Raw genomic sequence first — 14,609 nt, forward strand, 5'->3', positions numbered from 1 at the left:
TAGTTCATCTGGGGCAGGAGTCTTATTTATAAATAGGAAGGTTTTGAACTTTCAAATTCTTTAATAGATAAGGCAATTAAGGTTTTGTCTTTCTTCCTGAGCAAGATTTGGTAGTTTGTGTCTGTCAGCAAATTTATCCATTTCATCTAGATTGTTGAATTTATTGGCACAGAGTTTATAATATTCCCCATTTCTTTTTAATCTCTAGAATATGTAATAATGTTGCTTCTCTCATTCTTGGTATTGGTAACTTGTGTCTTCTTTTTTCCTTGATTAGTCTGCTAGAGGTTTATCAGTTTTAATTAAATATTTTAAAATAATGTAGGCCAGGCAGGAGGGCCTGTGATCTCGGTGCTTTGGGAGAGCAAGGTGGGAGGATTGTTTGAGGCCAGGAGTTCAAGTCCAGCCTGGGCAACATAGGCAGACCCCTGTCTCTACCAAAAGTTTAAAAATTAGCTGGGCTTTTTGGCATGCACCTGTTGTCCTAACTACTCAGGAGGCTCAGGGAGGAGGATCAGTTGAGGCCAGGAGTTCAAAGTTACAGAACTATGATCAGGCCACTGCACTTCAGCCTGGGTGGCAGAGCAAGACCCTGTCTCTTAACAACAACAAACAGTATGTATGCCAAATAAAACTTACATCTTCAGGCTTGTATTACTTGTGGGCCATCCTTTGTCAACCAAGTCCTAAAGACAAAAACATGACCAAAAAATATTGAACATGATCACATTGCCATTCAAGTCCAAAATCAACATATAGACATTATCCAATATGTAAAAACTCAGAGAATATAACATCTCCAAGACCTTCCTGAAAACATTTATTGAGTAGTAAAATTCAGCAAACCAGGAGATAAATCAGAATAACCAAAGAAGAATCCTGATAAAAAGCCCTGAGAGTGGAGATTAAATCCTCTCTATATAGAAACAGTTCTTGACAACCATGAGAATTATAACTGCAGAATAAAATTAAAATAGTATAAACTTTGCCAAAGTAGAATAAATAATATAACTTTAAAAAAAAATGAAGCAAGGGACTAGTGGGAGGAAGTGTTTGAACCCTTAAAGTTTGAAACAATTTTAGACGTTAACACAGTGCTTCTTAAGGTTTTCTTAATCTTTTTTCCTTTTTTTTTTTTTTTTTTTTTTAATGAATGGCAGTCTTTTTTATCTTTTATTTCACTGGAAACCAGTTTAATTTTTTTCATGGAAAGTGGCATATATACCATAATTACATTGTAGTAAAATTATTGTGTCTGTATGTCTAGCCTTTTTAATGTTTATATACATGAATTTCAGAATGATTTTTACCTGCTTATAATGGTGATGATTTCTTTGCGGATAGGACTGTGGCTAAAACACTTTTTTTGTTCTTTTATATTTTCTATGTTGCTTGAATAACTTATAATAAGCCTATATATAGAGAGAGAGAGAGACAGAGAGGGGGAGAGAGAGAACTTTCTCATTGCTCAAAAGATAAGTATCTTACTGTGAAAGTTTAGTGTTCTGAAACTGGAACAGTTTTTCATTTCTGTGGTAATGATAATACTGAACCCCTAGTGTCTGTACTATGGACAATATGAAATATAAGACTTTCTCTCATTAATTTTTTAAAAAAATGTTTGTTATGAAATTTAACTTCTTACTCCAGCCTTTTGAGTAAGTGTCCCATTTGAATCTTCTTCACTGGAAAATTAATGTATCAGTCAGAGTTCGGTCAGGGAAACAGAAAGCCCTTTTGGTATTTCCAACAAAAGCAATTTAATTGAAGAAATTAGTTACATGGTTGTTGGAAATGCTGGGAAAGCAAAAGGGAGGAAACATGGTTATGGAGAAACAAACAGGAAGAAGGGGTAATGCCTAAAATTCAGATGCATGGGTCACCTGTGGGCTGGAGTCCACAAACCTACACCTGCTACTACACTGTTAGAGCTCTGTTTCCCTGACTGAACTCTGACTGATACATTAATTTTCCAGTGAAGAAAAGTCAGTCTGTATCTTGCAGAGAAGTACTGCTTTAATCAAGGGTGGGACCATCTACAGGATGCTTTTTCTCACTATGCCCTATCCCCATAACTATTAAAGCAGCTGCCAGCAGCTACCAGTTTCCTTCTCTGCCTTTCTCCACTTTCTAATCTTCCACCAGTACCTTCTAAAAGCAGAACCTAAGGCAAAATAATCTAGAAAATGGAATTTGTTTATCATAGCCCTTGCAAAACATAGGGCACAGGACAGGATTGGGCCTATGACAGCTCACACATTAAATTGTATATACATAATCGTATATATTTATAGTTTTAAAAAGTTAAGCTTTGCGTTTGTCATTCTTAAGAACCTTAAAACATATCCAAAGCACTTTTTAATCATCAAAATGATTAGACGTCTTGTAAATGAACTAGGAATGGGAGCATAAAAAATGGTAGCTGGACACAGTCCTGTCCCTAATGAGTATGCACTAAATAAACTTTTTTTCCCTTCATAATAAGCAGTGGTGGAGAATACTGGAACTGTTGTCATACTTAAAATGTTGAAATGCTCTTTTGACTGACAGATGGTACTGGGACTGTCAGATCTATTACTTTCTCCACCAGTCTCTTCATGTGCATATCCTTATCTCTGTTCCAAAGTATCCAGAGGATTAACATCATTATTCTAATGTGGAAATACAAAACAGTGATGAACTTTAATGTACTACCTCCCTCTTAGAGGAAATACTTTCTTAGGAAAATTCAACTTGAAGTTTATTTCTCATTTTTCCATTAAAATCTCATAAAAGTGTCATTCAATTCATATTTACTGATCTTTATCCATGGAAAATTGTCTTAAAATTGCTTGCTTAACTATGGAAACTGGCATTTGGCTGTTTTTATATGCATTAGTTATCTATATTTGTATATGGTTACATTTGATATACAGCAAATTTATGTTCATTCACAGTTAAGTAATGATAATGTCTCAAATTAATGCTCTGAGAACTTTTATTAACAAATTTCATCTGAACACATTGGTGTATACCTCAGAAGAAGATCAGTTTCTCTCTATCAACAATTTCCCTCTAGATAAATCAGCTTGAAAACAAATCTCCTAGTGCCGAACCCCCACCATTTTTCTGCCTCAGTTCCTTCCTCTAAACAAAAATCTGGAGCTGTTCTGTGTCTGGACATGGAGGGAGTTGAACACATCTTTCTTCATGAATGGGAGAAATGTAACTAAGCTTCGTTCATCCAGGCAGAATTGGAATGTTGTCCGTCTTTTTATTCTCTGCTTCCTTTTCTCTGCTAGAAATGTCTTGTCTCTTAGGAAATTATACTATAATCATGTTATGTGTTGTCATTTTATCTTATAGTTCTCTTTAAGACTTTATTGTTGTGCATATTTATATATTTCAGTGGGAGAACTGAAGTCCAGTCAGTTCAGTATGGCAAAGAAAAGGCAAATAAAGACAGGGTATTTGCAAGGTAAGCCAAATCTGTTTCATTGTCTGAATTTTTTTAAAAAGACGGATTGAGTTCACTAAAGTTTTCTAAATATTTTTTCTTAAGTTTTCTAAATATTTCAAATTTTGATTACAGAATTATCACTATTCTTTAAATAATGTTGAGGGAATGATAAACTAGCTTGTCTAGTTTATTGATTCATTTTTATATGAACATTAATAGTGTGCCAGGCATTGCAGCTCTGAATAGGCTGATCAGATATTATGTTATTAATATAATATTTTGTTCAAGGTTGCTTTCCTTTTTTAAACATTTTTGAGAAATACAGTGACTTATTTCATGTTATCAAGCCATTTCCCTATTTATTTAAATTATATTGTTAAGAGATAAGTTGTTTTATTTTTGTTTACCATTTATTGTCTTTATTTCTTTAGGGTCTATCATAGTCAATTTGCTCTTTTTTTTTTTGTTTTGTTTTGTTTTGTTTTGTTTTGTTTTGAGATGGAGTCTTACTCTGTCACCTAGGCTGGAGTGCAGTGGCCCAATCTCAGCTCACTACAACCTCCGCCTTCTGGGTTCAAGCGATTCTCCTGCCTCAGCCTCCCTAGTAGCTAGGATTACGCATGCCACCACACCTGGCTAATAGTTTTGTATTTTTAGTAGAGATGGGATTTCACCATGTCAGCCAGGCTGGTCTTGAACTCCTGACCTCAGGTGGTCCCCCTACCTCAGCCTCCCAAAGTGCTGGGATTACAGGCATGAGCCACCACTCCTGACCTAGCTGGTTTGCTTTTTAACAAGTGAAATGACATGATAAGATCTATGTTTTAGAAAATGGTATTATGAGCAACGATAGAGAATGGATTAGAAAGGAAAGCCTCATTACCCAGAAACTAATTATAAGGTAATTGCAGTAATCCAAGTGAAAATAATAAAGGCCTGAACAAAAACGTTGGTAATGGAATGGAAAATAGGGAACAAATTTAAGGAATGTTTTGTAGGCAGAACTAGCAGAATCTGATGACCAACTGGACACAGGTGTGTTAGAGACAAGAGTCTGTTTTCAGTGAAAATTACTTTGAGAGGCTAAGTCTTTTAATTAGTTATGTGGTTGGCATCTACTGCTATTAGAGGCTTGAGTTTTAATAAAGAGAACTAGAAAGTTTGCTTTTGATTTCACTCTGTTTAAATTTTGTTCTTAAGTCTTTATCTAACAGACCTTCTTTGTGTTTCCAGAGTAAAGGGAGTTTTGTGTTCTTGGTTTTTTTCTTCCTCCTTCCAAAAGTGGAAATTGCTTTTTTCCCCTAGTAATGTAAGTGATAGCTCATTATGTTTAAATACTCCAACAGTATCAAAGAACATAAAGAAAATTTATCATCCGAAGACAACTTTTAAAAAAATTTTACACTCATTATTCGGGATTTTCTATGCATATACTCATAGAGACATTTGTATATGTGTGTATGTTTGTTTTGAAATTGTTTTATACTATTTGTTGTTTGTTTTTATCATTTAGCATATGCACATTTTCTTTGCCATTCAAAAATCTAGTCATTTATAATAGCAATAAATCTTTTAACAGTTAAATTATTTAATTGTAAACTATAAACTTAACTTTTAGGATTCCTACCTTTACTGAGCCACGTCCCTGCCTCCAGAGTAGTTGTTGCTAAGACTTTGTAAGGATGTCACAGTAATATGTGACATACAGCTTACATTTAGTAGTCTAGTATATGAGAAAATAATAGTTGATTACATTGTGAATTAACATTAATAGAAGAGCCATAAATGGTAACTTAATCTTTATTTTAAAAATCAAATGCTTGAGATAATATACTTTATTTTCATTCTGTTGTGACTGATAGGAAAATTTGCACTGCAATGTGAGGGGGTTGGACCAAATGGTGTCATGAGTTGTCTTCAAATGAAAAAATCCTATAATTTAAACCTGTGATAATGGAAAACCTTCACACCTAAATTACTTTGAATTCACTTATGGAAAATGAAATCTGAGTCAGTGTATTTTTTTTAAAAACCAATAACATTTCTTAAAATATTTTTCTGATTCTTAGAACACTAAGAACATAACACCATAACAATGTACTTAAAAGTTTTTTATTCCTCTCTTAACAAGCGTCTTCTTTCTTGCTTGACTTTTATAAAAAGTATAGAACATGTGATTTGATCACTAGTTGTATGTAGTATATCCTAATATGAATACCAGATCATAGGTATATTTATATATTAAGTTAATATCACATATAAATGGTTTTTTGTAAGTGTTAATGTTTTAATATTTTGATCATATCAGATTTTAGAAATAAGCAGAGTTATACCTGCATCTTAGTTGTTCATTTTGTGTATTCATTATTAAAATGTATAGTTGTTTAATAGGTTATTTTATAAAACAAATAGCCATTATTCAGTGAATAGTAGGAGTAAAATTTCAATATTATAAGCCTCAAACAACTCTCCTATTCCTTTTGTTTTTCTGGAATTGTGTGGTTCCTCTGAAATAATCAGGTATCAGCTACAGTGAGGTGGTAACAGTACTGGGCTGTTAATGATCTCTCTTCGTCTGAAAGATGAAGGTTTTGTGGGATTGTTTTTCTCATATGTTAGGATCTAATTGTAATAAACAGATACATATCTACCAAAATTCTCTACTAGTTTTAGTAATTACTAAGTTATTTTATTAAAGTACCAGATAATTCTAGAGTTCTTTTTTTTCCTTTGGGTTTTAGTTGGCAATATGAATAGATAGAAAAGGCTCCTCCTTAAACTTTTCATATAATAATTTTTTAGCAATCATTAAATGTTTTTTCTTTTTTCTGATTATCACCTCTTGGTGTTCGCCTCAGCAGCACGTATACTGATTATCACCTCTTCAAATTGCTTTCACATTTTGCAGTTGTCATATATCTAAGAAAAGAGAAAAACAATGTTCTCATACAATAGAAAAATAAGGTGCCCTGCACAGAAAAGAAGCTTACCACATCGCAAACACACTGATGCTGTGTGGTATTTTTTTCTCTGAAATTTCCACACTCAACAGGAAACATAGACAGCAAGCTTGAGTGGGCGGTTCCCTGAGGTTAAAACTGTTAATAAAATAAAATACATGAAGTTTGGTTTTAAGTTCAAAGTGTCCAGCCATGTTTAGTCCATTAACAGCAATAAAGTGTTCTGATGCTTCAGACTAGGTGAGTGTGCTGGAATTTTTTTCTTCAAATGACTTTTTCCAGCTTTTAGAAAATGAAAGTGGTTGATCTACTGATTACAGTTAGTGAACTTTCATACAGCTTACATTTCGTAGTTTAATATTTGAGGAAATAATCATTTATTACATTATAAATTAGCATTGATAGAGCCATAAGTATTAATCTTTATTTTAAAAATCAAATGCATGAGATAATATACTTTATTTTCATTCTGTTGTGACTGATAAGAAAATTTGCACTGCAATATGAGGGGGTCGAACTAAATGGTGTTATGCATTGTCTTCAAATCAAAAAATCCTATAATTTAAACCTGTGATAATGGGAAACGTTCATACCTAAATTACTTTGAATTCAGTTACGGAAAATGAAATCTGAGTCAATGTATCTTTTTTAAAACTAATAACATTCCTTGTCTTAGAAAATGCCTACAAGTTTTTTGATTAAGGAAATGTCATTAGGCCAAACTAAAAAAGTTTTAGCTATGAATTGCTGAAATGGTAGGACACTTGTGTAGTTTAGATTCATGAGTAACTTAAATTTTTCGTGGTTTAGTAAAATTAATAGGCTAAAACATTGCCCTGAAAATTTGGATATTCATAAATCATAAAATTCAGGAGGTAGGGAGAGACCTATGGGTCATATTGTGCTAATAAATTTATACATTTAGATACAGAAACACAAGAGGTTTGCCTAATAAGCCACATCTAGAATTCAGAGTCCTTATTATTTTAATGCTTCCTACTGTACACATAATAAGGATTTATTCAGTTCTCTTTGGTCAGTGTTATTGTGCATTTTAGTCCAACCTTTCTTTTTACATGTTTAACATATTGGAAAGGAAATTCTAGTAGATAGTGAAACTTCAAACTTCGTGAGATCATTATGTATCAGAATTCTAATGTTATTAAGTTTTAATGTAATCAGATGAGTTAATATTGCGTTTGCTTTGTGCCTTCCTTGGTAATTGTTTTATTTTTTTAGCCATACAGAAGTGTATACATAGTACATGATGAGATGAAAATATCCCAATGAGCTAAAAAGCAAGTCCAATACTACCTGCAATTCTTTATCATTATAGGAAAATCTGAAAATATAAATCCAAATTCACACAACAAAAGCCCATGATTCCTATTAACTATAACCAAAATAGTCTTCATTTTAAATTTTACTCAAATAGGTATTTCTCCCTAAATGTTTATGATCTGATTTTTGTAGGAAGACAGCAGGATGTTTCATTTTTTGTAAATTGTGCTATAATGGAAAATATATATAATTTTTATATGCTTCAGTTAATTACTAAAATATGAAACTGTTTATAAGATGATTTATTATATACTTCATATATGTAGCTTAAATTATTAGCTTCCACATTAACTCTGCACTTCATAAAGCCAGGCATTTAAAGAGATAGCATATATTTTCAGCTAATTTTGTCCATTATGTGAATTTGCATATAAAAATACTTTATTTGTTGACATTCCTAAAATTCTAAGGGTTTATGATCTCTGCATAGATCAGTATCTTTTGATCTGAATGAATCAATATCAAAATATTTCTTTTTTCTCTCTTTCTTTCTTTTCTTTCTTTCTTTTTTTTTGAGACAGGGTTTTACTCCTATCACCCAGGCTGTAATGCAGTGGTGCTGTCACAGCTCACTGCAGTCTCAAATTCCTGGGCTCAAGTGATCCTCTGACTTCAGCCTCCCAAGTAGCACCTGCCATCATACCCAGCTAATTTATTTTTTATAGAGACAGAGTCTCCTTATGTTGCCCAAGCTGGTCTCGAACTCCTAAGTTCCAGTGATCCTCCCACCTGGGCCTCCCAAAGTGCTGGGATTACAGTCCTGAGCCACCCCGCCCAGCCAAGATCTTTTTTCAAAACATCACTTAGTTTTCATCTTTATCATTAGGATACCTGATAATATATAGATGGGTAACAAAACATATCCTTTTACTCCCCACCAATAGACAGAATTGTTAACCCTCCAAAATGTTTTTGGAAAAAAGGGAAAAATCCACTAACCTACTATGTGTAAAAAATTGTTTAAATAGATAAAATGTGGTATGCATAATTATTTTTGTTCTGTCTTCATTGAGGCAGAGGATTGGGATTTAGATATAGAAGCATTCAGGAGATAATGTGCTAGGAATTATTTAATACATCCCAAGATAAGCTAGTGTTCCAGATATTCTGGGATAGAAGTAGGTAGTATCTGTCTTATCAGTAACATATGAGAAAACATTTGGTAGCAAACCCTTCCCTTTTTACCTTTCTCCTTCCTTTTCTTGTTTCTTCTATTTTTCTCATCCTTCTTATTCTCTTATTCTTCCTAGCCTATCCTTCCTTTATTCTTCATGTAAAACCAATGTACATTCTTAGGAAGTTATTTGGTAAATAGCCTCTAAAGGCATTAATTTTTTACAAGTAAACTCTTTATGTTGCTCATCTAGAACATAATCTGTGAAAACAAATTGTAGGATTTGATTCATAGTTTGGGATATAAAAATAAAACTTTTAACATATTATTTAATTTATTTCTGCAGATCTCCAAGTAAGCCCTTGGCACGGAAATTAATGGATTGGGAAGTAGTAAGCAGAAATTCAATATCTGATGACAGGTTAGAAACACAAAGCCTTCCATCACGATCTCCACCAGGAACTCCTAATCAGTAAGTGTGAATTCTGTGACCAACATCAGGTGTGAATTTTGCTAATTTCTAATTATTGGCTGTATATATTTTTATGCCTGAAGATAAAGATATGCAAAAATTGAGTTCTTTCGGTGAAACGTGATTTTTCTTGCTCCAGAGCATTATTTTCTCTTCGCCTGCTGCTCATTGCAAAAGTAACAAGGTATAGACTTGCGGGATGAGAGTAGCACATTGAATAAGGACCCCCACTCTCAACTTTCCTCAGCAGTTAACTTTCACAGTTAAGAGTTCCTAATAAATGAAGATCTGTTAGACTTAAAATCTCATATGGTTGTTGTTGACATACTCACTTTTCATGTGGATTCCCAGCAGAATTTCTAGGGGAGCATATATTGTTTGAAAATGCTTTGCAAGTGATTGTGATTCTCTGAAACCCCCACCTCAACCATGGCTTCAGCACGTTCTATGGCCTAGGAAAAGGGGTTTCCAGCACCAGTCCCTACAAGTTGAGCTCTCCCTGAGCTAAAAAGCACTGTGTGATTCAGCACTCACCGTATATGTACTTCAGTCTGACATTGCTCACAAAAGTTGTATGTTTTGGTGTAAATGATTGTAAGATCATAAATTAGCCAAATGTACTAGCCAAAGATGTTGATTATCTTAATTTGGTAATATTACAAATGTATGTAATTAAGATAATGGTAAACAAATGTGTGCCGACATATTAACATACTTTATTAACTCATAAGGTTCACTTATAACATACTTGAATGTTGGTATGCACTATAATATTTGAAGATGTCTTTTTTCATAAATGTTTTACGCACATTAATGTTTAATAAATTTGCACAAAATTCTAAATGTGGCTGGGTGCGGTGGCTCATTCCTGTAATCCCAGCACTTTGGGAGGCCGAGGCTTGTGGATTCCTTAAGGTCAGGAGTGCGAGACCAGCCTGGTCAACATGGTGAAACCCCATCTTTACAAAAAACATAGGAAAATTAGCTGAGCATGGTGACGTGCACCTTTCAGGTGGGTGGGGCAGGGATTGTTTGAACCCGGGAGGCAGAGGTTGCGGTGAGTTGAGATCACGCCACTGCACTTCATCCTCGGCCACAGAGTGAGACCCTATCTCAAAAAAAAAAAAAAAATCTAACAGCTACAGCATTGAAGCCTATTATCAGCTGAAGAATAAACTTCTACCATATCGGAACAGTTTATACATAAACTGTTTGGTTCACAGAGCTTTAATACTTACATGTTAAAGTTACTCCTAGAAAAAAATGGACTTAGTAATTTCTATCTTGCCAATTTCAGGTTGCTTTTATCATTTTTCTCATAAATTATTGCATATATTCAAAGTCTCATTAGGTTGTCTGAAGAAAATTCAGACCTTGTTTTTCTCTTCCCTTTTGCAACCAGCCATTTCTCCATTTATACCAGCAACATTAAAAAACAATAGCAAGTTACAGAAAATGTAAGATATTTAAGCCAAAGTACTCAAGTAATTAATTAATTAGCAGTAGCTTTGATTAAGTTTTCTGATTAATGAAACAATTTTAGATACAACCTAAAAAGATTTTTTAACGTTCTGAAGAGAGAGTACAAAGTGGTGGTTAAGAGCATGGGCCCTGTAATCACTGTATGCTTGACCTTGGGCAAGTTAATTAATCTGTCTCATTTTTCTCATCTACAAAATTATATTTATAATAATGTCTTTCTTATAGTACTGTTACGAGGATTAAATGAAATGCTTAGAGCAATGTCTGACACATACATAAGTACTGAAATATTGTAATTAAAAATTGTAATAACACTACTTTGTGTGACTGTCAAGAGGATGGCAATATAGAATTCAGTATCTATTCTAAGGAGTCAAAGAAAGTCCCGTAAATAAAAGCATTTATAATGATTAAAAAATAATTCAGACTAGAATATATTTCTAAATCATTTATTCTGATCCCTTTATTTTATAAATGCTGAATAAGACAAAATCGTAGTGACTGACACCTAGAAACATTAAGGCACTTAGAGATAGTAGGTAACTTTACGGGTAGAATCCTTGGCAGATTGTTGACTGTAACTCAGATCACTGACTTCCCATTCTCTGTTCTCTGTGTTTATATCACACTGTCTTTTTCAGAGATTGCTTAGTCAACATGGCTTGACTTAAAAACACATACCCACTTTCTGATGCAACCATATATTAAGAAACTTGGAAATTTTGAATTAAAGCATATTTTTATTCAGCTTTTCTCCCTCTTTATTTAGTCGAAATTCTGCATTCACGCAGGAAGGAACCCGGTTACGACCATCTTCAGTTGGTCATTTGGTAGACCATATGGTTCATACTTCCCCAAGCGAAGTGTTTGTGAATCAGAGATCTCCATCATCAACACAAGCTAATAGCATTGTTCTGGAATCATCACCGTAAGAGCTTTTTTATTTTGCTTCCTCACTCTGTGTTTTCAATGCCCTAAATTGCTTTATTTAAAATAATCTGGGAAATTAGGATATTTGATACAAGATTTTAATTATGCAACTTTTCAAAATTTATATATTTGCTATTATGCTCATTTGTTCCTGAGAGTTCTTGTTGCCGCTCCCTCCCCCACTCAGTCACTATGTTGTTATTTTGTTGACTTAGGTCTTCAATTTTTAGTGTATAAACTCAAATATTTCTGCAGATAATGTAGCACTCTGGTCAAGGAGGAGGATAGTTAAAGTAGAGCTTTCTTAATATTTTTAAAGGAAAAGAACCATAAGTATGAGTAAAAGTGTTGAGAAAATTAAAATACTTACAAGGTATGTAGATAGGTAAGAAGATTTTTGAATTTACCTATGTAGATAGGTAAGAAGATTTATTTCTTGAGAAGGAGAAATTGGTGTAAGATATAGTGAATGTGATCGGGGTAAAGAGTGGGCCCAAGAATGGTAGGTGGAAGAGAGTACAGGTGTAGGGTCATGTTTGTCCCTGGGTAGGGTAAACCAAGGAGGACTGGCTGAGCTATCAAAACAAGTAAGAGTTCAGCCTGCGTGATGTATATCTTGGTAAAACATTTTGAGTGTGTGTATATATTATTTAAAATGGAGAAATAGGACAGATACACACTGTACAATGATACCTGTGGGGAATTAGTTGGCAAGAAATAAGATTGATGGGAGATGTAATGTTTTATTACTTTAGAACTTATAATTCTAAACTTTCCAGATGATTTTTAATAATTATGTATGTTTTAATTTGGAAACTTTAAAAAGTATAGTAATTAAGGACATGATTGAAATATTGATTTGATTTTAAAATTACATACTTTCATGACATAAAAATGAATCATATGCAGGAATCACGAAAGCCTAATTATTACAAACCAAGACCAATGTAACTCTTGAGGCCTAACAAAATTATCTGTATCTATTTTTAAAGGGCCTTTTCCAAAGAAAGACATATAAACACAATTGAATATTTCCACATGTAAATTTTATAGATTCACAAACCCCCAAATCACTTGCTGATATGGTTTGGCTCTGTGTCCTCACCCAGATCTTACCTTGAATTGTAATCTCCAGGTGTCAAGGGCAGGACCAAGTAAAGATAGTTGAATCATGGGGGTCATTTCCTCTTTCCATCATTCTGTTCTTATAATACTGTATGAGTCTCACAAGATCTGATGGTTTTATAAGTGTCTGGCATTTCCCCTGCGTGCACTCATTTTCTCTCTGCCACCCTGTGAAGAGGTGCCTTCCACCATGATTGTAAATTTCCTGAGGCCTCCCCAGCCATGTGTAACTGTGAGTCAACTAAACCTCTTCTCTTTATAAATTACCCAGTCTCAGGTATTTTTTCATAGCAGCATGAGAATGAGATTTGCCATCTCAAAACACCTTTATTCTACTTTCCTGACTTGAGTGGAGAAGCAAGTTCAGGGTAACTTGAAACTGTGAAGAGTTTTGCTTCTTCTGTCTTGTGTACAAGATTATAAAATGCTTGGCGCCTTCTCCTTGGACATGTATTTTATAAGGCTTATATGTTTGTATTCCATTTTGAATCTATAATACTGCATTTGACATTCAACCAGTTTTTAACCTTAAGAATAATGAGAGAGTTCTGAAAAGATAAGCTTAATAATAATAATAACTTACTTAGTTGCTTACAATCACTTTTACATAAATTATCTCACTGTTCTATTCAGGAGAATTCAGTGAAGTAGGAGAGATATGTAATATCCATTTTATAGATAAGAAAGCCACACTTAGAACACTTGTCCCAATTTACAGAACAAAAACTCAGGCTTTCTCTAGCACAGTCAGCCAGGAGAACTTTGTATGCCAAACAAGATGTTATAGATGTTCTTTGATTTGCAATTTAGATAAAATACTTTGCAACTTGGAATCCATAGATTTTAGTTTTTCTATTGTCCAAATGTGAAAAGAATTTAAATGATGTATTGGATTAAGCACAGAACATTTCAACATGTAATGAAATAGATTTTTTTAAGGTTTTTCACATATTCCTTTTTTTGGTCAGATAAAATCATCTTACCAATTCTTGATTTAAGTGAGTACAGGAGGTTGCTTATACTGTTTAGAATAAAGTTATCATTTATAGGCTAAGGATAAAGTAAAGGAGACCACAGTCTGCAACACAGCATGTGAATTGGATGGTTAAATTTATTAGGATACAGATTTCTAAAGGCGGCAACAGAGAGCTGCATTAACTGCAAAATAAGCTTTTTTCACTGCTGTTGTTGAAGCATTTATAAGAAAATTTAAAGCTGACTGGACTGAAATAAATTGTGCACATTTTTTCACATATCTTGATTGACATTTCTAACAAACCTTTTGCTACTATGTGACAATATATTGCTCTGTTACCAGCATAGTACACTTGAATATAACATTTTCATTATTCACCCTCCACTTAACATTTTTCAAAATGTCAAATTGCCAAGTGTGGTGGTGTGTACCTGTTGTCCCGGCTTACTCAGGAGGCTGAGGCAGAAGGATCACTAGAGCCCAGGAGTTCGAGGATGTGTTGCTCCGTGATGGCGCCTGTGGATAGTCACTGCACCTCATCCTGGACAATACAGCAAGACACCATCTTTTAGAAACCAAAAGCAAAAAAAAAGGTCAAAGTTTAAGATAAGCAAGTCATTTTTGGTAAAAAGCCCCAGCATGAACATTGGGCATTTGAAACACTTTTAGAATTATATTGCCATCTCTCCTTTCTCTTAACAACCAAAAGTTAACACAAGTAGTACTTTTTTTTTAATGTGGGTAAAATTTTTTTTTTTTTTTTTTTTTGA

At 33.7% G+C, this 14,609-nt stretch overlaps 1 protein-coding gene across 2 annotated transcripts in view; it reads left to right on the forward strand.

Moving 5' to 3' along the window:
- The window catches only part of PTPN4 (protein tyrosine phosphatase non-receptor type 4), a 235,215-nt gene that overhangs the window by 173,599 nt on the left and 47,007 nt on the right, over window positions 1–14,609 (forward strand). The window contains exons 13-15 of one of the 2 annotated variants that reach the window (XM_017891972.1): window positions 3,389–3,457; window positions 9,201–9,326; window positions 11,578–11,736. In XM_017891972.1, the coding sequence (XP_017747461.1) occupies window positions 3,389–3,457; window positions 9,201–9,326; window positions 11,578–11,736 (354 nt within the window). The remainder of the gene's footprint in view (window positions 1–3,388; window positions 3,458–9,200; window positions 9,327–11,577; window positions 11,737–14,609) is intronic. The other variant, XM_017891973.1, reaches the window with a different exon arrangement.

The sequence above is a fragment of the Rhinopithecus bieti genome, unplaced genomic scaffold (genome assembly GCF_001698545.2).
Source record: "Rhinopithecus bieti isolate Rb0 unplaced genomic scaffold, ASM169854v2 scaffold_19969, whole genome shotgun sequence".
In the NCBI taxonomy this organism is placed as follows: Eukaryota; Metazoa; Chordata; class Mammalia; order Primates; family Cercopithecidae; genus Rhinopithecus; species Rhinopithecus bieti.